The sequence below is a fragment of the Prionailurus bengalensis genome, chromosome B2, assembly GCF_016509475.1.
Source record: "Prionailurus bengalensis isolate Pbe53 chromosome B2, Fcat_Pben_1.1_paternal_pri, whole genome shotgun sequence".
Lineage (NCBI taxonomy): Eukaryota > Metazoa > Chordata > Mammalia > Carnivora > Felidae > Prionailurus > Prionailurus bengalensis.
Window position 1 is genome coordinate 39918736 of NC_057349.1, and position 23637 is coordinate 39942372.

Here is a 23637-nt window from a genome sequence, read left to right on the forward strand (position 1 = left end):
ATGATAAAATAGTTCCCACTTCAAAGAGTTGCTAGGCAGATTAAATGTTTGGTACAATGCCCAGCACATAATGATGCAAGATGAATGTCATCCACTATTTGTAACATAAAGCTGCTACCTCACCTGCCTTCTAAGATTGTTGAGCAGATTAAAAATAATAAGATCAAGTTTATGAGAACGTTTTGTACCGTCTAATTAAAGTACTGTGCAAAGACATTTCCCCCCACAAGGTATTACTTACTCTACTTTGCAGGCAAGAGAACCAGGGAAGAGGTAGAATGACTTTCCCAACACTGCACAAGTTGATGAAGATAGGAAGGAACCGACACCAGTTTTCTGGCCCCTCAGACTGGTCTCTTTTCATCAGAACTCTGTCCGTGTGGAGGTGTGGCAGAGATGCAGGTGTTTTTACATCAGACTGTGCAAACACTACACTTCACTTGTGTGCACCTCCACTGTCCTCAGCTGTGCCCCCACCTTGGCAGCCTGCCCAGTGCCCTTTTCAGAGCTTTTTCTGAATCATGACATTCAAAGTTGTCTCTCTCAGCTGAAGGGGTTCTCCAATAGCTCTCCAACTCTATTGTTGCTTCTGAAGTTTGCATCAGTCTCTCTCTCTTTAAATAAATGTTTATTCATTTTTGAGACAGAGTGTGAGCAGGGAAGAGGCAGAGAGAGAGGAAGACTGAGGATCTGAAGCAGGCTCTGCGCTGACAGCAGAGAGCCCAAAGTGGGACTTGAACTTATGAACCGTCAGATCATGACCTGAGCTGAAGCTGGACACTCAACTGACTGAGCTACCCAGGAGCCCCTGCATCACTCTCTCTTATGGCACTTCTGTGACGGATTTTCAGTCTGCCTCCTGCCGCCTTTGAGTAGTCCCAGCTGGGTAAGCTTTCTGCAGCCACAATGATGGTGACATTACAGCCAGGCAATGATTTTCACCTATGTTACTTAATTTGATCCTCACGGGAGGACACGAATTTTATCCTAATTTTATAGGTGATGAAACTGAGGCTCAGAGATGAAATGACCCACTCAAAGTTGTATGAGTTAGTTATAGCTGAACCAATAATCCCAATAATCTTCAAAATCCCAGCTCAGTCCCTTTTCTACCCCTGCAGTGGATTGTTGCTGACTCTATGCTGAGGTCAAGTTCTATTGAAGTCTCTGTGGACTTGAGGAATAGAGAACCCCACTGCCCCCACCTCTCAGCAAGAGACAAGGGCTTATTTTTTTAAGTATATTTATTTTGAGAGAGAGTGAGAGAGTGCAAGTGGGGGTAGGGCAGAGAGAGACAGAGAGAGAGAGAGAGAGAGAGAGAGAGAGAGAGAGAATCCCAAGCAGGCTTCATGCTGCCAGAGCCCAACGCGAGTCTTGAACTCACAAAACCGTGCGATTGTGACCTGAGCCAAAACCAAGATTTGGGCGTTTAATCGACTGAGCCACCCAGGCGCCTCAAGGGCTTATTTTTATTTGTAAAGACGTGTGGCCTGAACTGCTCCTGGAACTGAAAAAGTGGGTTGAAAGTAACCTTGGGGATTGGATACCAACTCCATTTTTGAGGCCAAATATGGTCTCTCTAATGGTGGGCTTTCCCTGCCTATGAATAGTTTCTGCTCCCCCAGAACTCTGCTTTGCCCATGGTCACTGCTCGCTGCCTTTGGCTCACTGTCTCCATTCATACTCTCAAATGTGGGTATTGTGTGTCACCAGTCTATGGGCCTAATAGCATGGGGTCAGGTGCCAACCCAGGCCCGGTTAACTGGGGGCAACGGGGAGGATCATTGTGAGGGGCAAAACCAGGTCTTGGCCAGCAGTGGGGCCGTAGACAGGGTTCTTCGCCCTGGCGTGTAGGCGAGGACAGTGTTCTTAAGCTTGACCTGTCCATTATGGGTCTCTTCCCTACTACCTAAACTTTCACGCATCTGATCTACTGTAGATGAGTAGGAGGCCAGATGATTCTGGATAGTTGATGCAAGCACACTTTGCTTTATGTCCGGGAAAAATAAAAGCATGTGTGCCATATATTTCTAACTTCTACCATATTTTGATTGCACCAGCGGTTCGGTTTTAAAAGACATCCCCTGTCCCTGGATTGTGATGGTTTCACAGGTATACACTTACCTCCAAAGATACAACTCACCAAGTCATAGATGTTAAATACGTATAGCTTTTTATGTGCCAATCGGTATCTCAATGAAGTGGCTTTTAAAAATGCCGATTCCTGCCAAAAATAAAGCCACACAAGCGGAGGAAGTAATGACCTAAAACAGTCCGAAGCAAACATTGGTGTGGTGTGTTAAGAATATGTGTGCTGGGGGGCGCCTGGGTGTCGCAGTCGGTTAAGCGTCCGACTTCAGCCAGGTCACGATCTCGCGGTCCGTGAGTTCGAGCCCCGCGTCAGGCTCTGGGCTGATGGCTCAGAGCCTGGAGCCTGTTTCCAATTCTGTGCCTCCCTCTCTCTCTGCCCCTCCCCCGTTCATGCTCTGTCTCTCTCTGTCCCAAAAATAAATAAACGTTGAAAAAAAAAAAAAGAATGGACAGTCTTCGGGCTCAAAAATATTTGAGAGGGGGGGAGTCTGGGTGGCTCAGTCAGTTAAGCGTCTGACTTCAGCTCAGGTCATGATCTTGCAGTTCATGAGTTCGAGCCCCACGTTGAGATCTGTGCTGACAGCTCAGAGCCTGGATGGAGCCTGCTTCGGCTTCTGTGTCTCCCTCTCTCTCTGCCCCTCCCCCGTTCATGCTCTGTCTCTCTCTGTCCCAGAAATAAATAAACGTTGAAAAAAAATTTTTTTAAAAAGAATATGTGTGCTGGAATGCAAAATAAGCACGTATGTCTGCTCTGGCCTTTAGAACTCCAACAGAAACATTGCACACTTACCTTGGGGTATGGTTCACTTAGAAAGACGTTGCTGAATTTTTAACATGCCTTCCTCATTGTGTTTTGCTTGTGTCAACATTAAAACTCATCCTTATTCCTAGAACACCACAACTGGCTGGCTATGGCTGGGGAAGGTAGACTGGGAATCTGTGAAATTCAGAACTGACTTTAGGTAAACTCAAGAGGCTTTATTTATTCACACACACACACACACACACACGGATAAGCATACCTGGAAGAGTAGAAGAAATTAATTAATTAATTAATTGTTAGTAGTAGTAATTAGCCAATTTAACAAATAGTTGCTAAGTACCCAATATACTCTGCCTGAAAAGGCAGTAGTGATAAGGGGGTTCAGAATATTAGTAAAACATGACTTTTCCTCTTCCCAACAGTGGAATTAGATCAAGTCCCCGCCCCCTGTATGCGTGGGACAGTGTCGTACACGTGGGGCTCACGAGTACTGAATGCATATAAACATAGGAAAAAGTCTTCAGGTTGGACATGTGAACCTCTGGAAGCAGAATTTAAATGACTGGCTTAATGCACACTGCTTCTAGAGGAAGTGCTGTTTTATTTATACAGAACTGTCTAAAACTGATGGCTAAATATTTGAGTAAAAAGCCCCCAAAAGAACCTAGATCAACGTCCTTGCACAGGCATGCCTCCCCCCCCCCCCTTACAGAAAATTCTGTGGGAAATCCAGAATTTCAGATTTCTCCTGAAGTTTGTGTTTAATCATCAGAAAGTAAACACAGTCTAGACTTTGGAAATCCACACGAGCGATGCATATACGCCAGGGTGGATGGGACCTCGTGGTGCATTCACCGTGGGCCGCCCATGGGTAATGTCGAGCTCCCTAAACTGCAGTCTTCGAAGTATGGTGTGGAGACCGCCAACCCAAGGGGCTTGTCTGCCCTTCGTAGCAGAAATGTTATGTCCTGGCCTCCAGGATGTGCCTAGGGGACACTCTAACGAGCATTAAATCTCATCAGCAGACCTCTAAATCGCTCTTCAGAAACCAACGAACAGGTAAGTTAGCATTTATCCAGCATTGAGAAGTCACTTCAGTGGCTAGAAAGAAGGAATGTTTAAGCCAAATGAAACTCAAAAAGATAACATTTTATTTTCAGAGCAGCTGATGCAATATCGAATCAGGTTTTCACAAATAAATAGGACAGTGTCTGTTTGGTTACATCTCTATTTAATGAAGGCCTATCTATAGGAACTGTAATAAATTTCTGAGAAGGCTAATGACTGGAACCTTTGAAGTAAAATTCTTCTGGCTCTCTTTCGGAAAAAAGGATTGTGGTAACTTAAAAAAATGCTTTTCACTCAGGGGGAAAACCAACCTAGAATGCCTCAGTTTTGTTTTGAAGGAATGCACCTTTTTAGGACAAGTCTATAAAACATCTTTATTTATTTGTTACATATGATGTTTAAATATAACTTTGCTTTCAAGCTTCAAACTTTTTTTTAAACCCCTGGTAAAATAAGACTTTTGGTTCACCTTAACAAAAACTGACCTAGGAAGAAACATTTTTAGCAAAATGTATTATAAAATTCACTAGAAAATACTGTCCTCTTTTGGCCAAAATGTTACATAAAATCCTTATTAAAAATACACACATTACAAAAGAACAATTATGAAGATGCTATACATAGTGCTTCTGATATGGACCAAGGGACCTGCATTCCGGGGAAAATACAGTTAAGTACGCTAAATATTATGATGTCAACTTATAATAGTGCAAACCTGAATAAATTACATCCTGAAATGGGAAGGCATGCAAATCATTTGCTGAGAATAGAACATAACGAAGCCAGAACAGGAAGCAATCACTATTTAAAAATGTTTTCGTTTTTATTACATTACTTTTTTTTTTCAAAAATACTTTTCTTTACAATAGAACTCCTAGAAAATATTTACAACCTTCCTCTAATAAAATAGAACAGCAGTTAAATATATTTGAAAATAAGATGGGTTTTTCCATAAAATATATCTGTTAACTTTTTATATACAAGCTTTCTCAAAGAGGTCTAAATTCACTAATGAAAAACCATCTGATAGTAAACAGTAATGGTGTTGAAGACATCAATCTTAAGGAAGAGAAGTTCTTGGGGTGGGGAGGGGTGAGGGAAGCAAAAACACAACACATACATGCAGGCAGAATCATTTCAGAAACAAATAAGTGCAATATTTTACCATGAAGTCAATTCTTTTAAGTTGATATTGTCAAGAAATACTACTTCAGGAATTTGAACTGTCTCGGGAAGGAGGAGTTCTTTGGTTATTTCGAGTCAAAAATGCTTACGTTATACTGCATGAAAAATCAAAATTAAGTTGTGCATTACATTTTTGCCTTGGCAACTCGGTTTATTTTTAATGTTTAAAACGGGAACGGCTGGGCAAGTCTCCAAACGCAGCAAGTACATTTGCTTTATAAACATGTTTCTGGGTGTTTGCTCCTTTGATAGATAAGCCTTCATAGACCCGATAGCAGAACCATTCCAGAATCTCTCAGACACCAGCACGCAGAGGGAAGCAGTCACCGGGACAGACGCAATCAGCTGATGTGACCGCTGGAATGGTTCTGGAACAGTCCTGCCACAAAGTTGATGCACACTGCCTAGGCAGTTCTAACTCAAAACCTATGAGAATAACCTAAAACGGCAGCAAATAAAACCTTTCTTTTTGCCTATAGAAAAGATGAAATGAAACCTCCAAGACCTCTTTGTCTGAAAACAGAATGATGGAAATGGAAAGAAACCTTTATTATTTCTCTTCTGCCCATGGCTTTCCTGAGATTCAGAGAACATTGCCCATAGGTGGGGCCGCTGTGGGCCATGAGTGGGTGCTAAATGCTTCTGCCAGAGTCAAACTTAAAAGACGCTCAGGACCTGTCCTCTGGTTTCTGCTGATATTCTCTCTAATGTCAAACTATTAATTAGTGGGCCAGCCAAGTTGCCTGGGGGGATGGGCCACACCTACACAGGCTAGGGAACCAGCCTCCCCGGGGTGGGGCAGGGCCTCAAAGCCCTTGCTTCCGAAGCAGCCAGGCAGCTTTAAAGCTTAATGGGGAGCTGCCAGGGGCTGTCCTCTCTGCCCCGGCTGACTGACTCGGACTCTGGAGACGCGTGCTCATTTGCCCTAACAGGGGGATGGGGCAGTCTGACTCAGTTCAAAAGCCTGAGCTAAATGCCATTTTTGAAGGATTACAGGCTTATTACCTTCAAGTACAAACAGCAACCCTGCTACAACAGACAGGAGGAAGCAGAGCAGAGTGATGTAGCTTGGAGAATTCTAGAAGTGCTTTGGTAAATGACTTGAATGAATACATTCCTTGTTTGAATGCAAACATTGGAGCTAAAGTGGTATCTGAAACCATTTCTGTTGGCCTTGAATGCTACCGCACTTGTATTTGCTATCCAATGTGTTGGGAAACAGTTTGGCAAAGGTGAATTAACAGCAAAACCCCAGTGAATGAGGTTTCATGGTACTTCCAAGTGGCACAAAGTAATTTCAGAACTCCACAAAACCATTCACAGTGTTGCCAAAAAGAGCAGGGGCTCCTCTAGTCTAGTTTTTGGGCCGAAGAATGCTTCTGCGCTTTCCTGAATGGGTGCCCCTCAACCACCCTCCCTAAAGAGCCCCGGCAACTTAATAGTGGGGGTTATTTACCTCCAGCCGGCGTGGGCTCATGCCGAGATATGGCTCTGCCAATCCACGAATCAGAGCCACTGGTCCCCCAGGAACACGGAAGAGGGTGCACTTCCTCTCTGAACCAGGTCCTCAGGAAAGCACTGCCGGGGAGTGAAAGCCTGAAATTATACAGTACTTTTGGAAACAGGCTAACGGTGACAGGCGAGGCAGGGAGAAGACTTATTTTCACATTCGGTCAACTTTTCAAACGGTGCGTGTGCTAGAGGAAAGCCATGTTAACACGAGGGCTTGCTTCGCTCCCTGGAAAAGTTACCCCCTTAGCACAGAATCTCCTGGCAAAGACTCCGAGTTCACTGCAAACTACACAATGAGGTCAGAACAGAACAAAAATAACTCTCAGTGGGAAAGGATGGCCCAAGGCCCCCACTCGAAGAAGGTAAGCCTGCTTCACCCACACATACGTACACACGCTCACGGCAAGCTTTGGGATAAAAGGCAACAAGGATGGTTGACATCTGAAAGCCAAAGAACATGAAGGTCAGGTTTATTCCCTGCCAGGAATGAGCTCGTGGGAATGTAGCCCAGATGAGAAACACCTCTTAAATAGAGTTGTGCCAATTATTTATTCCCTCCAACCTCCCACAAAAACTTTTTTTTTTAAATAAAAGGAAAAGAAAGTGAAAAAAAAAATTCTTCTAAACCTGAATGAAACAACCACTTTTTTTTTTTAAACAGGTAGTTTAAAATGGTTACAAAACGAGCAGGGAGTCCAGGTTTCCTGATTAACGAAGACGGAGGTCGTGGGTGTTCGCGGTCTCCGCATGACAAGCGGGGCTTTATAGTTCGGCATCACCCTGAAGCAAAACCGAATCTTGGTCGTCCAAGAGGAGATCCGTGTCCACGACCTCGGCCTCTTCCATGACGCCTCCCAACTGCTGGACAACGTCGCCATCGAGGATGTCCACATCCTTGATGGGTTTGATCAGGCTCAGCTGGTCCAGGGGCAGCAGCCCCGGGGCCCCCGCGGGCCCCGTAGTCCTCTCGATCGTGGCCGCCATTTCAGCAGCAAAAGCTGCTTTCTGAGCCTTTTGCCTCTGCTGTTCCTCCTGCTGCCTGTGCGTTTTCATGTGCGCATTTCGGCTTTTGATCTTGAAGAAGACTCTGAGAATGAAGAAAAAAAGAAGCACTGTGAAATTCAGGAGATCTGAGTTCTTGGAAGTCTGGGCGTCCTACAGGGAACAGGGGCCGTGTGGCCTAACATCTGGTTTGGGTGGCTTTGACAGAGTCCCTGGTCACCTAGGACCTCCTACCCCTGTGACCTGTCGCCTCTCCTCTCCTAGCATTACAAGGGAAAGGGGATGGGGACAGGAACACACGTACAGGGTGTCAGGCTTCCTCTCCGTGGCAATGGAGGATAGATGTCTCAAAGGCCTTCCTGTCCCTCTGTGGTCTGCAGCTCATGCCCTTTCTCATCCTTTAGCTTACCCCTCTCTCTCAGCACAACCCAAGAATCCCCCACTCATGCTGCCGAGCTCTGATGGTACCCGTAACAAAACCCATCACCTGCCTGTGGTTTCTGTCTTCCGCAGTCAAAATTCTTAAAGGCTCTGCCTGACCCTTCTCACTTTGGTATATCACACACTTGGTAAATTCCTCTCTTTTCCACCCTCTCCAACTGGACGCCTGTCCCCTCCCCTGCAGCCCAAACCCTCTTCTCAAGGTCACCAGTAACTCTGTGGCCAAATCCAATGCCGCCAGCTCCATTCCGTCTTTACTATACTTGACTTCTGAGCTGCACCCACCACTTCTTTTCACCTAAGACCCCTTCTTATTGGCGATCGTATTACTGTAATTTCCTACTTTTAGGTTTAGAATGAAAGAATGGTTTTCAGCTGCAGGTGATTTTGCCTCCCCAGAGACAACTGGCGAGATATTTTTGACCGTCACAACTTGAGGGGGGCATGGTATTTTCCCAACCTAGTGGGGAAGAGCCCAGGGATGTGGCTACATACCCTATAATGCAGAGGGTGGCCCGTCTTCCCCAAACAAGGACTTATCAGGCCCAAATGTCACTGCTGAGGTTGAGAAACTCTGGGATAAGGGGCCCGCGAACTATGGCCAGTGGACAAAATTCAGCCCACTGAATTTTCATAAATAAAGTTTTCCTGGAAAACAGCTAAGTCTATTTGTTTATGTATTGTCTATGGCCACAATGGCAGAGCTGAGTAGTTGGGACACAGACAGTATGGCCTGCAAAGCCTAAAATATTTCTATCTGAACCTTTTTCCGAAACAGTTTGCCCAGATGTGAGACTGCCTGTTTCTAGAGATGGGGTGATACAAATATCTGGCATTCATTCCTGAGCCCATAAAGGGAAAACAAAACAAAAGAAAACAAAAAACAACTCTGATTCCTAAGACAAGCAGAGTTGATGAATCACAATTGCACATATTGAAACTGTTTAATGTGATGAACATGATTTCAGCCGCTAAAACAGGCATTCTGCAAACATTTGCCTATTATTTCTACTCCGGAAAACCACAGAAAATATCTTCATTTCAACTGGAGTTATGGTATTAAAAGGTCACAAGCAACATAAAAACAAGACAAGAAAAACACTTAATGGATGCCACTGAAAGACAGCCAGAAAGCTCGAAATGCTAATTTTTGTTTGTTAAAATGTTCTTTGTCTCCACCTGGTGGAGTAAGGAGTCGTGGTCTGCTTGTAGCCCTGTGAGTGGAGGTGTTGGCTCCTCTCTGGGGACAGGTGGGACGGTTCATTACTTCAAGTCACTGAGCCTCATGATCAATCTGGGGGCTCATTTTTCCATGGTAAGACGAAGGGGATATCTTGTCCTGGCTCTGAAGGGTATCAGAACACAGAGTGGAGCTATACCTAAAAAGCCATCTCCCCGATCTCTGTGCTTCATAGAGGGGAAATTGCTGCTAAGTTCCAGCTCCCTGCGGCGAGAGCCACCAAAAGGAGTTAGGTTCTCTCAGAGGCTGAGAGTGCCGGCCCCAGGTCAGCCTGCGTGGCTCAAATCCAAACTCGGATGGGCGCCGTGACAAAGACTTTATTTACCCTTTCTGTGCCTCATTTTCTCTGCTTGGAAAAAAGGAGCTACTCAAAGTGCCTAACATATTTCGCTGAAGGTTAAATTAATCAATACACGTAAATATCCTTTAAAACAGTGCCAGGCAAATTGGCCCTGATAAATGGCAGGTACTAGTAAGTTGCCTAAACTATCCTAATGAGGATGCATATTATAAGCAGAGAAACCACTTGGCCTCATTCGCACAACTAGGGATGCTAAAGGAAGTCAGTCATGACAACCAAAGTCAGGCAGACTCACTGAGAAGCAGAGTGAAATTCTACACAGGAGGCTGGGGGAGGGAACCCTGTATATCTTACCATCAGTGATATTTTCGACCTAAAATAAACAAACCAGTAGGGTGGAGCAGTGGTCAGGAGCTGAGATGGGTTCAAATCTCAGCTCTGCTCTTATTGGGGATGTGACCTGGGGCAGGTGATTTTACCTAACATTCAATCTTTGTTTGTATCACAAGGATAAAAGCAGTATTGGTGTTTCTGTGCTCAGTAAATGTTGGCTATTGTTACTACCTACTGTCAGTTTTTTTCTCTTAGTTGTTTTATATTATACTTAAAAGGGCAGGGATGACAGATAGGCTTCATCTCCTGGGTCACCCCGATCAACTGATTGTGCCTGCTTGAAGCATTCCGATGGCAAGGCTTTAAGATGACAGAGAGGAGTGTAGCAATCGGTTAGTGATGTCTGCCCCGGGCACAGGAGAGTTCCTGTTAGGTGTTTGGAGCCATTGTCAAATCGCTCAGCAGGAATGCAAAGAGAGCGGATGTGGTTTGGGTGTGAAGGGATGAAGTGGGAATCCGAGTCCCATCCACCATTTCCGAAAAAGAGTCAAGTTTTGTCACTAGAGGTTTGCTCTGAAGATATCTGTCCTTATTAGGGCTTTTAGGGTATCAGAATGACCATATTCTGAATCAGAGACGAGGTACACCCACCCTGAGGCACCATGCAGACCCCAAGATGATAGGAGGGAGTTTTTGGAACCTCCGGGTTCTTTTACTCGCTCAAGAAACCTCAGACCATCTTGGCCTGGCCTCCACGGAGCAATTGTTCATCCTGGACTTAGATTCAGTCCCTGGTCCCCTTTCACCTACTTGCCACACTCCTTGCAGGGGAAGATAGTCGTGGGGTCTGTCTCGCCGCTGGTGGTGCTGTGAGAGGGTGAGCTCTTCACTGAGCAGTATCCACTCTGAGCGCTGCCAGGCTTCTGCTTTCCAGAGGGGATGGCACCCCGAGCTTTGGTCACCTGGTTGGTGCCACCGTGGATACGGGCGTGGCCGTTCAGTGCCTGTCGGGAGCTGAACACCTGGGGAAGAAAGGGAGTGACATGACATCTACAGTCCTGAAAAGGAAATTAGGGTTATTAGTTACTCAGTGGTAAAACACATGATATTTGAAACAGTGTCTAATGACGGTGCGCAGGGGTTTTACGTAAGCAAACTTTGGGTGTATGCGCTAAAAGCCGAGGTCAGATACTACAACCACAAACACTGAGCCCATAAAAAAAACAAAAACAAAAAAAAAAACCCAACACACACACATTGTTGTTACAACCCGAGGATGAGATGCACAGTATGAAGGACAGAGAAACTGTCCAGGAGGCAGGGGACTGGGGGGCCAGACCCAGCACCTTTGAGAGGGAAGGCCATTGGGCCACTTCCCCTCTGTACGCCTTACTTTTTTTCCATCTGTAAGATGAGGGAGTTGACCGGCTTCCAGGTGTTTTTACCCTCTCCCTTTTCTTTTCTTTTTTTCCCCCCTTACTTAAAAAAAAAAAAAAAAAAAAAGACAAATTGGGTCTTGATGCTCAAAAGCTCTCAGTTAAAAGCAGAGATGCTCTGGCTGAAATAGAGACAGCACCCCGGAAGTGAGTGCATTTGCTCAGCTCTATCTCCCCGCCCAGGAAGTCCTAGAGCCCCAAGAAACACAGTTGGAAAGACTGATTCGTTGACCTGATAAATCCCGTATATTATGTTCAAGCCCCCATCAGTGGCCAACTGTTGAAGCAATGTTGAAGACTCCCAAATTTTACTGCAGGATGACAGCTGAAGCTTGTCATAAAGCAGGCTCTCCCCACCTCAGCACTCCCGATACTTGGGGCTGGATACTTTTTGTTGGAGGGGGGCTGTGTGGAGTAGGATGTTTAACAGCATCCCTGGCCTCTACCCAGGAGAAGCCACCAGCACCTCTCCAGTTGTGACGTTAACTGTCCCCACACCATTGCCAAATGTTGAGGAGCAAAATCATTCCCAGCTGAGCACCACTGCTGACAAGGGATGCAATCCACCTCCTTGAGTTCTAAGAGCCCCGACTTCCAGCTTGTGAAACACATCAGTACCCACTGCTTTGCAGGTGGTTCGCTCTGTGTTAAGTTCATGAGCTCTGTTTATGGTCTGACAGGGAGAAAAAAAAAAATCTATGGCTGATTTAGCAACCAAAACCTTCAGGGTTAGGCAAGGAATAAGACCAATATGCTTTTTCTCTGTGCGTTTAAAAAATCATTAAAATATATCCAGCTTGCTGAGCATTTCTGATTGGAAACAAGCGAAAGAGGACTCCCCACTCAGTGAAGAATTTGCCGTACACAAAACTATGAATTGAGGCAACAGTCAATTTCTAAACAAATTCACCCAGAAATACTGTCATTTAAAGTCACATCTTAATCATCCCTGCACGGAAGCGATCTATACAAAATGGAAATAATGGAGTGACTCTTCCAGGTCATTAAACATCAAAGACAGAAACAAGCTAGCAATTTCTCATGTTTTCTTCAAAGCTGGTGCAAAACGCAGATCCCTTTTTTTCTTACTTTTTCATTTTTTTTCATCAAATGTAAATCAAGTGAACTTCTGCGTTAGTATCTAAATATTATAAGGCCTATTGCCTTCTCCACCTAGGTGACAGACTCATTAAGCAGCATTCAATACACTCTGGAAGACACCATTGTCCTATATAATGCACAAGCAAAGATCAACCCAAGTAACTTGGGAAAAACAGGACTTCTTGTAAAGGAGCAACATTCTCGTCTTTTGTAACACCTCTAGAATTTGCCTGTACAGGTGTGCCGGGCTTTAAGAAATCCGATTCAGGAAAAGCTCAACAATTCGGATTCGAGGGGGATCAACGAGGGACTGAAAGTCTAAAGTTAACAACTTACAAAAAAATACGTCCTTTAAAATATACTGGGAGCCTTAGAACAGACCAGCACGGACTCTCTAAGGCCTGCCATAGGGCTAAGAATGATCAAACGAATTTGTTTTATTTTAGCTAAATGTTATTTCCCATGTACTCGAAAAGCACTAGGTTAAAAAATTATACAGACTCCCTTTCAGCCTGTTTACATGATTAATTTGCTTAGTAAGATTTTTTTGTTCTCCCCAAAAAGTACCCAGGTAAACTTTAGCCAAATCTTTGTAACACTTCTCTCAAATTTCAAATCAATGACATTTGAATGAGTAACACTTTATGTGATAGGAAATGCAAAGCCTTCTCAGTGGGCTCCCCACTCGGGGCATTTAAAATGCATGCTCACAGGGCCCGGAGGGGTGGAGAGGCACCAAGAAACATGGGGCATAAGTTCTGGAGGCCAAGGCTCACTGCGAAGCCATGTGCGGCAGCATTTAAGAACTCTGGATCACACGCTTCCTGAGAGCAGGGATCTTCTCTGTGTCCCCTGAGCACACAGCATAGCAGTGTGTGCGAGCTGAGTAAGTAAATGAAAACGAAGCAAGAAAATCCCAGCGACACGGAATCCCCTCTGTGAAGCTTTCGTTGCGGAAAGTGCACCCTTTCTAAAATGCGTGGTCCTTAAAGCCAGGCACAGCCCACTGCCCTCTTAGTCGCAGGTTCCCCGGGGAGGACAGAGGATGCAGAGATACTTACGGCCCCGCAGTTGGGCATCTCACAGATGAAGGAGCCGGAGGGCTGGCCGAGGGCCTGCAGGGGTGGCCCCTCCGCGGGAGCCAGCACGGGGCCTGGGGGGGGCTCGGGAGACTTGGGCACTTCACTCTCCTCTTCTCTCGTGGATTTCCTATCTTCTTCTGGGTCCTCCTCCTCTTCCTCTAACTCCTCTTCTTCTTCACTCGTCTGGTGTTAAGGCAATAAAAGCAAAAGGGGGGACAGCCCCAAATAGCATTTTTAGTGATGAACAGAGTCACCAGCCAGGAGAGGAGAAAGGTGCTGGACGTGAGGTGGGGGTGGGGGTGGGGTGGGGGTTCTGTCTAAGGAACGGCCCACGGAGTCCTCTGGGGAGTGCTATGGTGGTCTCTACCAGAGCTTGGGGCTCTGAGGTCGAAAGAGTCCCCCTGCCTCACTTGGGATCCCTTCACCACTTCTACAAAATATGCTAAAGCAGGGAGGAGAGATTTCTGTGTGTAGACTTTCTCCCCCTTGTTCAAGACCAGCAGACCTTGAAAAGGATTAAAACTCGCTTGTGAGCCCCTCTGTCTCCCCGGAGCAGTGAGCAGGGTTTTCAAGCAGTAATGATACTATGGAAACCCCTCTGGAGAGGGACTAAAGACCTACGTAATGATTTGTCTACAGGCCTTATGACACGCTTCCACACGAGATGCCCCAGATGTCTGCTCTGACCCGTGGCCTGTGGAAAGCACGTGACCCACAGTGCTCCGATGCACCCCTGTTTGCTCTTGGCAGAAAACAGAATGGAAGAGCGAAGTGCAATGACTTTGAGGAGAGAAAGGGGAAAGGGATATCCCCCCTGGACCCCTCCCTTATTTATTTATTTTTTCGTCTGTCATCACATGCTTGGAGAAATGCCTTCCGCAGGCATTCTATGAAAAAGACCAAGAAAAATATTTTCTGTGACTAAATATCCTTGTGGCTACTGTGTCCCCTCCCCCTCCTTCAGAACAGCAGCAGGTGGAGAACAAAGAAGGTCCCGCCTTCCCAAGGGTTACCGAGACAGGAAGCCACTGGAGCAGCCTGGTGTCGTACTATGGGTGGATTGGGACGGAAGGCAGGGACGGAGGAGGCCCTCATTCTACTTCTTGTTTAACCACCTTACTCTGGTCTCTCTGTTCTCATGGAAAGATGTTGGCTCCTCTAGGCTGAGAGAGGACCGAGGACCAGGGAAAGGGCTAGACCCCAGTTCTAGGTTACATCCACCTCATTTCAGCTTCTATTTCACAGCCCTTCACAGTTTACAAAGCATTTTTGTATTTGCTGGATCACTGAACGACATGGAAGCACCCTCATTTACAGACGAGGAAACAAATGGCATGTCCTGCTTGCCCTTGACCCTGGCAGGTCATTTGTGTCTGCCAGGCTCTGTTTAAAGCACGACCCGGGCTCCAGTTTGGTTGATCCCAGACAGTGATGTAACTCTGGGTCAGCCTATGATTGTTAGAGCCCAGAAGGGAGAATTTCTGAAAAGGATGAAGATTTCCTTCTTTAAAAAAAAAAAAAAAAATTAATGTTTATTTATTTTTAAGAGGGGGGAGGGGGCAGAGACAGGGGGAGACAGAATCCGAAGCAGGATCCGGGCTCTGAGCTGTTGGCACAGAGCCTGATGCAGGGCTCGAACTCACAAACCGTGAGATCATGACCTGAACTGAGGTCGGACGCTCAACCGACTGAGCCACCAAGGTGCCTTAAGGGTGAAGATTTCTAAGAGTATAGTGGGATCCTGGGATCCAGAGACAATAAGCTGTCTCTCTCCAGTTTGGATTGGGGGCAGGGGAGAAAGTCAATGCCAGTAAATAGGGGGCATTTAACACTCTATCATGGTTTCATTGTTGTCTGCATTTGATAGCATATACATGCATATTTGAGATGATGTGGCAACAAGGTGTACCTGAGAAATGGCTTCAGTTTCCAGTGGGTTAATTACGATTAAGTAGTGATGATTACATGTGCTGAAAGACTTCAATGAGTACAAACGTAGGCCCACTTTATTTTACAGAGTGATTCATCATATATAAGCTGTAGGTCTCTTAGTCGCATAGAACACACAGGTGGATTTTCCTTAAATGGTCTCATTCCCATACGAATCCATCATCTTTCAACCTCAAGGAGTTTCAGGTAAAACCACAGTATGTAGAACTCTAATGGTTCCCTCCCTTCCTTTACAGACATGGAACTTTGTGGACTCAAGAATCAGTTTAGTAAGCAGGTCAGGGCCTACAGCGTAGCACTTAAACTAGATTATCCAATAACTTTCAATGGCAATGGCATTTGTTTTACAGTACCATTTATAATTACAATTTTTCTCACAACACCATTTTTGGGGGGCTTAAAAACTCATAGAAGAGACATGCCATAGAGCCACAAAACCACAGATTAAATTATACTGCACTGTGATTACACGTGTCTCCGGAATTTAGATAGGTTTTATTTCAACTGGCAATCTATACGCGTTCACAAGATGATGTATCATCAAGCCATATGGGCTTACCAAAGTGACTAAGAGATACAAAGATAGGAGGACAAAAATCCTAAGATGTACAACTTTGTATCAACAAGTTGGCCATTTCATGATGTATTGTGAAATGAAACATTGAGTAATATTCCAAAACTGGTAGAAGGTGGGCAAATACGGGATGAGGAGGTGGTTATATATTTAACATGGTGCTTAAAGCCTTAAGTGTCTGCAATAAGGGTTTCTTGAGGAGGACGATACTCTTAGGCATGCAAATGGAATTTGCATTGTGAGACACTTGTTAAGTTAAAATACAAACTCTCAACAGCCCAAATGTACTCAGAGACGCAAAACTGAGTGTCACCATCACTAATGATGAGGAGGATGATGATGGGGATGAAAGCATGTTGAATGCCTGCTATGAATCAGGTACCACACGCACGCACACACACGTGGACACATACACACACACACATAATTTCTAGTGCTCCGATAGCCCTGTACAAATTTTTCTTTTTTTTTTAATTTTTTTTTTCAACGTTTATTTATTTTTGGGACAGAGAGAGACAGAGTATGAATGGGGGAGGGGCAGAGAGAGAGAGGGAGACACAGAATTGGAAACAGGCTCCAGGCTCTGAGCCATCAGCCCAGAGCCCGACGCAGGGCTCGAACTCCCGGACCGCGAGATCGTGACCTGGCTGAAGTCGGACGCTTAACCGACTGCGCCACCCAGGCGCCCTCAAATTTTTCTTTTTTAAGCAAACGACGAAACTGGCCAGCGAGCTACTTTCCCCAAGGTCACATGGCTGGTAAAGAAGTTGAATTGAGATTTGAAACCTAAACCGTCTGATTTCAACACCTCAGCCTTCTTCATCTATTGGCCCCGCAGCAGATGTCCACAGGAGAATGTGTGTCCATCTGCACATAGTTTCAATTTTCAGCCCAAAGACAGGAGATCCTAAACCCCTCACAACCATTGGAAACAGCTGCCGGTCAATGTCAGAGAGCAGCAGGCTATTCCCGCCACCACCCCCCCCCCCCCCCCCCCGCCGCCCTGCCACCGCCCCATTGGTGGACCGTGTTAGAGTAACTTAGGTGCTTAGACTGTGGGTGAGCTTTGCCCTCGGAGTCCTGACTGCTGTCTTCCAATGTCAGTCACTTTTGTCACTTGGTTTCTTGAATTGTGCTGAATTTTGGGCAAAACCAGATCCACAGATCTGTCCTGAGTGGGAGCATGAGCACGGGCAGGGGACAGGAAGATGTGATCAGCACACTTTCTTCCCATATCCTTAACGGAGTCCACCTTGGTCCCCTTCTTTTGCCTCCAAGGTGGAAGGACCTATGATGACCTCAGGGTAGAAGTCTCCAAAGCGGAGGAGGCTATTGTGTTGCGTTAGCCTTGTGGCTACCTAAAGAACAGCCATTCCTCACCAACTGTCTTCTTCCCGTCTCCCCACACAAGTCCCTGAACGACCTGAGCGTGTTCCATCATGTTCCATCTGGGATGAAAACGCTGAGGACCTATGATCAGGAGAGTTGTCCCAAGTGTCCAGGCAGGCCCGAGGACAAAGGGCAGGACTCCTGTCCTAGGACTGTGCCTTCTGCACCCTCCCCATTTCTTGCATGGTCCCAGGTTTTCATCTCTCCTCTACAAACTTCCCTCAAGAGGCTGGCTGTGCCTTCACAGAGCCCAAAAGGGAGTTACTGAGCTACATGCTGGCCTTAAATCAAGACTTTTTTTTTTTTTTTTTTTTTTTTTTTGTGGGCCTGAGTCATCTCTGCATGTTGCTTTTGGTTCTCCTTAAGGTAACAAGGGTGGGGATGCTCCTGACCCAGCTTAAATACTGGCTCCTGGTGAGTAAGCCCAAGAAGGTGTGGTTCCTTGGGCATCGTCTTAACCTCTCCTCTTTAGTCTGAGGCTACATGCGGGTCTGGGCCTTTCTTACCTTTTTTAAGATTTTATTTTTAAGTAATCTCTACACCCAATGTGGGGCTTGAACTCACAACCCCAAGACCAAGAGTCGCACACTCCACAGACTGTGCCAGCCATGCGCCCCAGCCTAGGTCTTTCTATGCATCTCCAAAGCCCTGCTGGCCCAAGATGGCACCTCTTCCTTGCGTAGTAACAGCTTCCTTAGCAGCAATCCCTGCTCTGAATCCCCTTGTGCACTTCATCTCCCTGCAGTGAGTTCATAGAGGGATTGTTGCTGTGACCCACAGTGACTCCTATCTGGGAGTGATGTTCACTCAATTAATTCAACAAATATTTAGAAGGCCTATATTATGCCAGCCACTGTCCTAGGCACTTGGTAACACACAAGCTGGAAAGGCATCAGTTTGCCTCAGGAAGCCATATCCTCAGATTTTGCCCTTTTCCAAAACATGACTCTGACAGAGCCCAGAACATTTCAGAACTGGAAGGGATTTTCCAAATCATCTAAACCATCTGCCCCATTTTATAGGTCAGTAAGCTTTAGGAGACAAGTCCTAGGTCTCCAAGGCCAGGATTCCTCATGCTTCCTTGTTTACTGTCCATCCACTCATCTGGAAAGCAATGCTCTGTGTAACCTTGGGAAGAAGCCCTTCCCCTCTATGGGCCTCAACCTCCTGCCTGTGAAATGATGGAGCTGGATGAGGGAGAGGCCCTAAGGCCCTACCCAAGCCTTTCTTGGTTCTCGTCTTACACTGCTTGTAAACACTCTTGGGGTTCATGCTAAAGCTTCCACTTGTGTGTGCCACATCTTTCCAACTTTAGTATATGCTCCTGGTGGCGGGGGGGGGACAGAGGCCAGTGAACATCCCTGATCGCCCACAGCACTACACGCATATTGATATTTACATCACGGCAACTCGACTGCTTTTAGCTGACTAAACCAGGAGAGGCCACGTTGTTTCTTTTAAACATCAGGCACGGGTGAGAACAATGCTATTCAGATACGAGACAGCGCTACTTAAACGACTCACACGAAAGGCCGGGTCACAGGAGACCCCAAACACACAGTACCATCGTCATCTCTGACACAGATGTCGATTTTTTTCCTGACCTGTGGGTCTAAATGTAAATTCAAACATGTGCGTATATTTCACAGCTAGAATCATTCTTAGGTCTCCCAGGCCAGGTAGGAACTTGGGCCCTGAGGCATTAATGAGTCCAAGTGTTTTTATACTTCTCTAAGAGGATTTGCATTTGAATGCTCTTAAATACTAGACAGGGAATCAGGCTCAGACCATACACTCTCCATTTGACCGTGGCTCAGTTACTTAGGCTCTGTGCCTCAGTTCCCTACCTCACAGATTGGCTCTGAGGATTAAATGAGTCATTATCGGTAAAGGGCCTAGCACGATGCCCGGAACACAGAAAGTGCCATGTATGTGTCAGTTAGAGAAAACCACCCACACAGGTGCTAACAAAACCGTGGCACAATCGGGAATGAAAGTATATTACAGACATCCATCACATTCATGAATTCTAAACACTTTCCCGAGTGGTGACAGCCTAGAGTTTACTAATCTGTTGTAAGACGTGCCATTTTTACATACACATGCACGGCAGGTAACGTTTTCCACCATGTGTGGAAAGGAGACTTTCCCTGGCTATAGACTCAGGGAAAAAAAGAGTTAACCACAAGGACAAAGTGATAGTAATTACTGAAGCCGCACACTAGGGATTTGGAGATTTCGATGTCTTTAGCTTTAGCGTGTCACATCTTTAGTGCATACTTGACACGCAGACAACTTGGGATCATCGGCCAATGAAGGAAATCAGTCTCGGGGATAAATGGTGATCAAGGATTAGACTAATACACACGCTGCTACCTGTTCCTCGATAACTGAGAGTTCCTGGAACTATCTAGAGGCCAAGGCTCCTCCTTGGTCACGCTTAATGGAAGCTGTGGTAACACCCGCGGGCTCCGGGTCTCTGGTCAGCAGCATCTGTGACACGGACGGATCAGAAAGGATATCCCAGGGGGCCGAGGGCGCCCACTTATAAGCCATCGAGTCAAGGCTGGGACCACTCTGGCTTCCCTCCCTGCCTGCCCTGGAACCCAGGCCAGCCCTTACCTCCTTAACGGAGTGCTGAGCTATGGGGCCAACCCGGAGCCACCTTCCTTCTGCATTTCTATGCCAGGAAGTCGAAGCCTGTCACCCGCTCACCGTGGTCACCTCGGCAGCAAAGCCGAGCCAAACGCCAGCCACTGACTAACCTGGGTGAAGGGTGGGGGCGGGGCGCACGGAAGCGGCTTCACTCACCACAGAATCATCGATTTCTGCGAGGCGTGTCCGGTGTTTCCGCCCCAAGCGCATTATCTTTTTCCACGTGTAGTAGTATTCCACACACTGAGCCACCGTCTTAGACTTCACCTGCCGGGAAAGCCAGCTCCACATCAGCTCAGCAGTGGGCAGTGTGCCAAGCCACAAGCTTTTGTGAAAATTTAATTTTGTAATAGGGAAAATTACATGCGATTTTGTAATAGGGAAAAATGCGTGCGATTCAATTAAAAAAAAAAAAAGTATACAGTGAAAAACCTCCTTCCCACGCGGTTTGTTCTCCCTCCATCTGGGTCTCACCCTCCCCACCCCTGTCACACAGCTAAACCCTCTTCTTAATTTCTTGGGTGTCATTCCAGAATCTCTTCACGCACATACTAAAGAACACGAGAATATATTTCTCCTCACACTGCATACGTTGTTTTGCAACTTGATTTTTTTTTTTTTTCTTCACAATATAGCCTGGAGATTTTTTTCATGTCAGCCCATAGAGAGCTCATTCCTTTTTTTTAACCCATAGAGCAGCATGCTTTTTCATTTAATGTGCTTGAGCGTATTTGGCTCTCGGACTGGTTGACCTTCAAAATCTATTTATGAAAAATGTTCCTTAGTAATCGAACAGGAATGTAAGGCAGAAGTTAGGATGACAAGGGCTTAGTTTCTGCAGGAAACAAGCCTTGCCCTGTCCTCCCTCAAGGGGGCAAAGGTACATGTATTTTAAAGAGAAAAAAAAATGCCTTTGTGTAATTCATAGATCTCCAAGCTCAAGGTGGGGTTCAATAATGTGGGCTTCTGGAGGCAGATAAAAGGCTGGCCATACTTGTGGAGGTGGGAGACCAGCCACCCAAACTGTGAGATGAGAGAGGTCCCGCCAGAAGTTGTCTTCTTCTGAAAGTGCCCTTCTTTCCACCACTTGATTTCTTGAGTTTCTACACTAGTCGCTCAGTGAGGGAGTGAGGACACTGTCTCAGAGGGTACTTGATGGAAAGGCTGTGTCGCCTGGCAAGCACGACACACCAATCAACAAGGTGCAGGCCTGCAAGGGGTGAGGCCCAGGGCAGGTCAGTCCTGGGGGATGGGGACTCAAGAAAGAGGACAGCGCGAGAGCACGGAGGCTACTGAGCTTACAGGGCAGCAAAGAGCATGGTGGCCTCCAAGGTAGGGAAAGGCAGGGGTGAATACAGATCTGGAGAGGGCGGGCAAGCAGAGAAAAGTCTACCTGTCCCACCAAGGAAAGTCCTAGATTAAGGACAGGAGACATGCACCCGGTGGGTAGCATCGGGCCAGCCCAGAGCCAGTGGGAGGTGTTGCCCTTGACTCCGTTCTCAGTGGACCTGAACATTTTAATGACCTTAATGACACAATATGGCTCCATTGTTCATTGATTTTCTGAAACACTGAATCATTTTCACTTTTAGCCTCAACCACCTCTCAGCCAATTAAGGCCTGTTAAGTTCATTATCTGCTGAAAAGTGCTACTTCATCTGTGTACAAGAGTTCTATTTTGCTGTGAGATGCTGTATATACAAAGTATTATTATTTTTATTATGACTGTCGTTATGATTAGGGGCCCAACTCCAGAAACTCTGCTACTGGCTAGGGGGAAGGCACGTTATCTTCCCTTCTCTAATGTCTCAGAAAAAGAATTGTCAAGAACATGATAAATCTGTCAAATATACACGAAATAAATCATGTACATTGTAAACCAACAGCCTCAGTTCTATTTATTTTGATAGAGTGTATAAATTACACATTTTTATTAAGATAAAAATAACTCCCCACCATGTCCAAATAATCTAGGTCCTCCTTCTCCCCCACAGCCCTGACACTGGGCAATGCCACCCCTGTAACAAATACCATCCTTCACCAGAGATGAGTGGAAGACATTCTTTTCCTGAGAGTTAAACCAATAACCAAATATTTCTGTGTGTCTTTAAGGTGTATAATTTCCCCAATTCAATTTCAAGTGAGTGAAGGGAAAAGGCATACTTACCATCTTCTGTACAAAAATAAAGTCTTTGCTGTAAGTGGCTAGTGCTTTGTTAAACAGTTTTCTTTCTAGGGAGGTCCACTTGTCTGAGCCTACAACAAAACAAATGTAAGAACAGAGCACAGTTCTCCTTACTTGTCGGTGCTGGCTTACTTCGTTAAGTTCCCAAACACAACTGGTTAGCAAGTGATATTAATACATATGCAACTCCCAACTCCCGTTTGAACAAAAAAATCAACGTAGTGTAACGGTTAGCAACCCTGACACCTGGGTTCAAATCCCAGCTAGGGCCTTGGCCTTGCCAAGTTACTGAACCCAAGGCTCAGTTTTGTTACCTACAAATGGGAACAATCCTAATTGCCCTCGGCTTTTGCGATCTTTGGGAAGGTTAAAGAAGATAATCCACAAGAAGGCTTAGCTTAGTAACTGGAAAACAGTGAGTGCTCAACACGTTGTGGCTACAGTTTCTAGGCAATTATGACGTTCACGGGTGCAAGCATTCATGCAGCATGTGCTCCTTGAAATGTGGCAGTTTTGGCCATCTCCACCCTCAAGATGCTCACCATCTAGTGGGGAGACAAACCAGGAGGCCACGGTGTTCAAAGTGATGGCTGCGATGCTGAGGTAGAGGTCATGTACCAACGGGGCACAAAGAAGGAGCAGCATCACGCTCGGGTGAGGGCCAGGCTTCCAGGCAGAGAAAACACCTGAGCTGAGTTTTAAAGGACCCCAAGAAGCAATTCAGGCAAGGAGGAGATGGAAGGGAATTCTGGGGAGGAAAAGGGGCTGAGGCAAAAGTGAGAGGCAAGAGTAAGATGTTGCATCCATTCATTCATTCAACAGGTATTTTTAGGTGTCTACTACATGCAAGACGCTGAGCTAGGAAAAAAAAAAAACAAAGCACAAAAACCCTAGCATCTCTAAGTGCTTACTGTGTGCCAGGTTCTAAGTACTTCACAGACATTAGTTATTTGGCTCCATCAATAACCCTGCAAGATCACTGTTACCCATTGTACAGATAAGGAAACGGGGGTGCTCAGAGAATGAGCAGTAATCCAGTAGGGTTCAACTACAGGCTTCTGGCAAAGAGAAAGCAGATGGGGCTGGAGAGGTGAGCGGGACCAGCCCCTGAGAGAGCTGCAGACCGATGAGGAAGAGGCCCCCGCAGTGCTGAGCTGATGCATCTGCCTTGGGGGCTGAACTTGATTTTCACAATCTTTTTCCCTCCATAAATGAGAAAGCAGGATGTGCAGATGATCACGCCGAGTGGTACTGGCTTGTGTTGCATAAGAAATGAGGCTTATTCCTAAGATAAGTCCTATTTCTGGGGGCTCCAGGGAAGGCTCGTCC

The 23637-nt window shown here is 46.0% G+C and overlaps 1 protein-coding gene across 6 annotated transcripts in view; it reads right to left on the reverse strand.

Annotated features, from left to right (window-relative positions):
- Positions 1-3982: 3982 nt before the first annotated feature.
- The window catches only part of TRERF1 (transcriptional regulating factor 1), a 211516-nt gene continuing 191861 nt past the window's right edge, over positions 3983-23637 (reverse strand). For 3 of the 6 annotated variants that reach the window (XM_043591411.1, XM_043591408.1, XM_043591406.1), the window contains 5 exons: positions 22291-22379; positions 20280-20390; positions 13535-13738; positions 10747-10994; positions 3983-7706 (listed from right to left, as the gene is read on the reverse strand). In XM_043591411.1, the coding sequence (XP_043447346.1) occupies positions 7382-7706; positions 10747-10994; positions 13535-13738; positions 20280-20390; positions 22291-22379 (977 nt within the window). In that variant the 3' untranslated portion in view covers positions 3983-7381. The remainder of the gene's footprint in view (positions 7707-10746; positions 10995-13534; positions 13739-20279; positions 20391-22290; positions 22380-23637) is intronic. The other 3 variants (XM_043591412.1, XM_043591410.1, XM_043591407.1) reach the window with 1 other exon arrangement.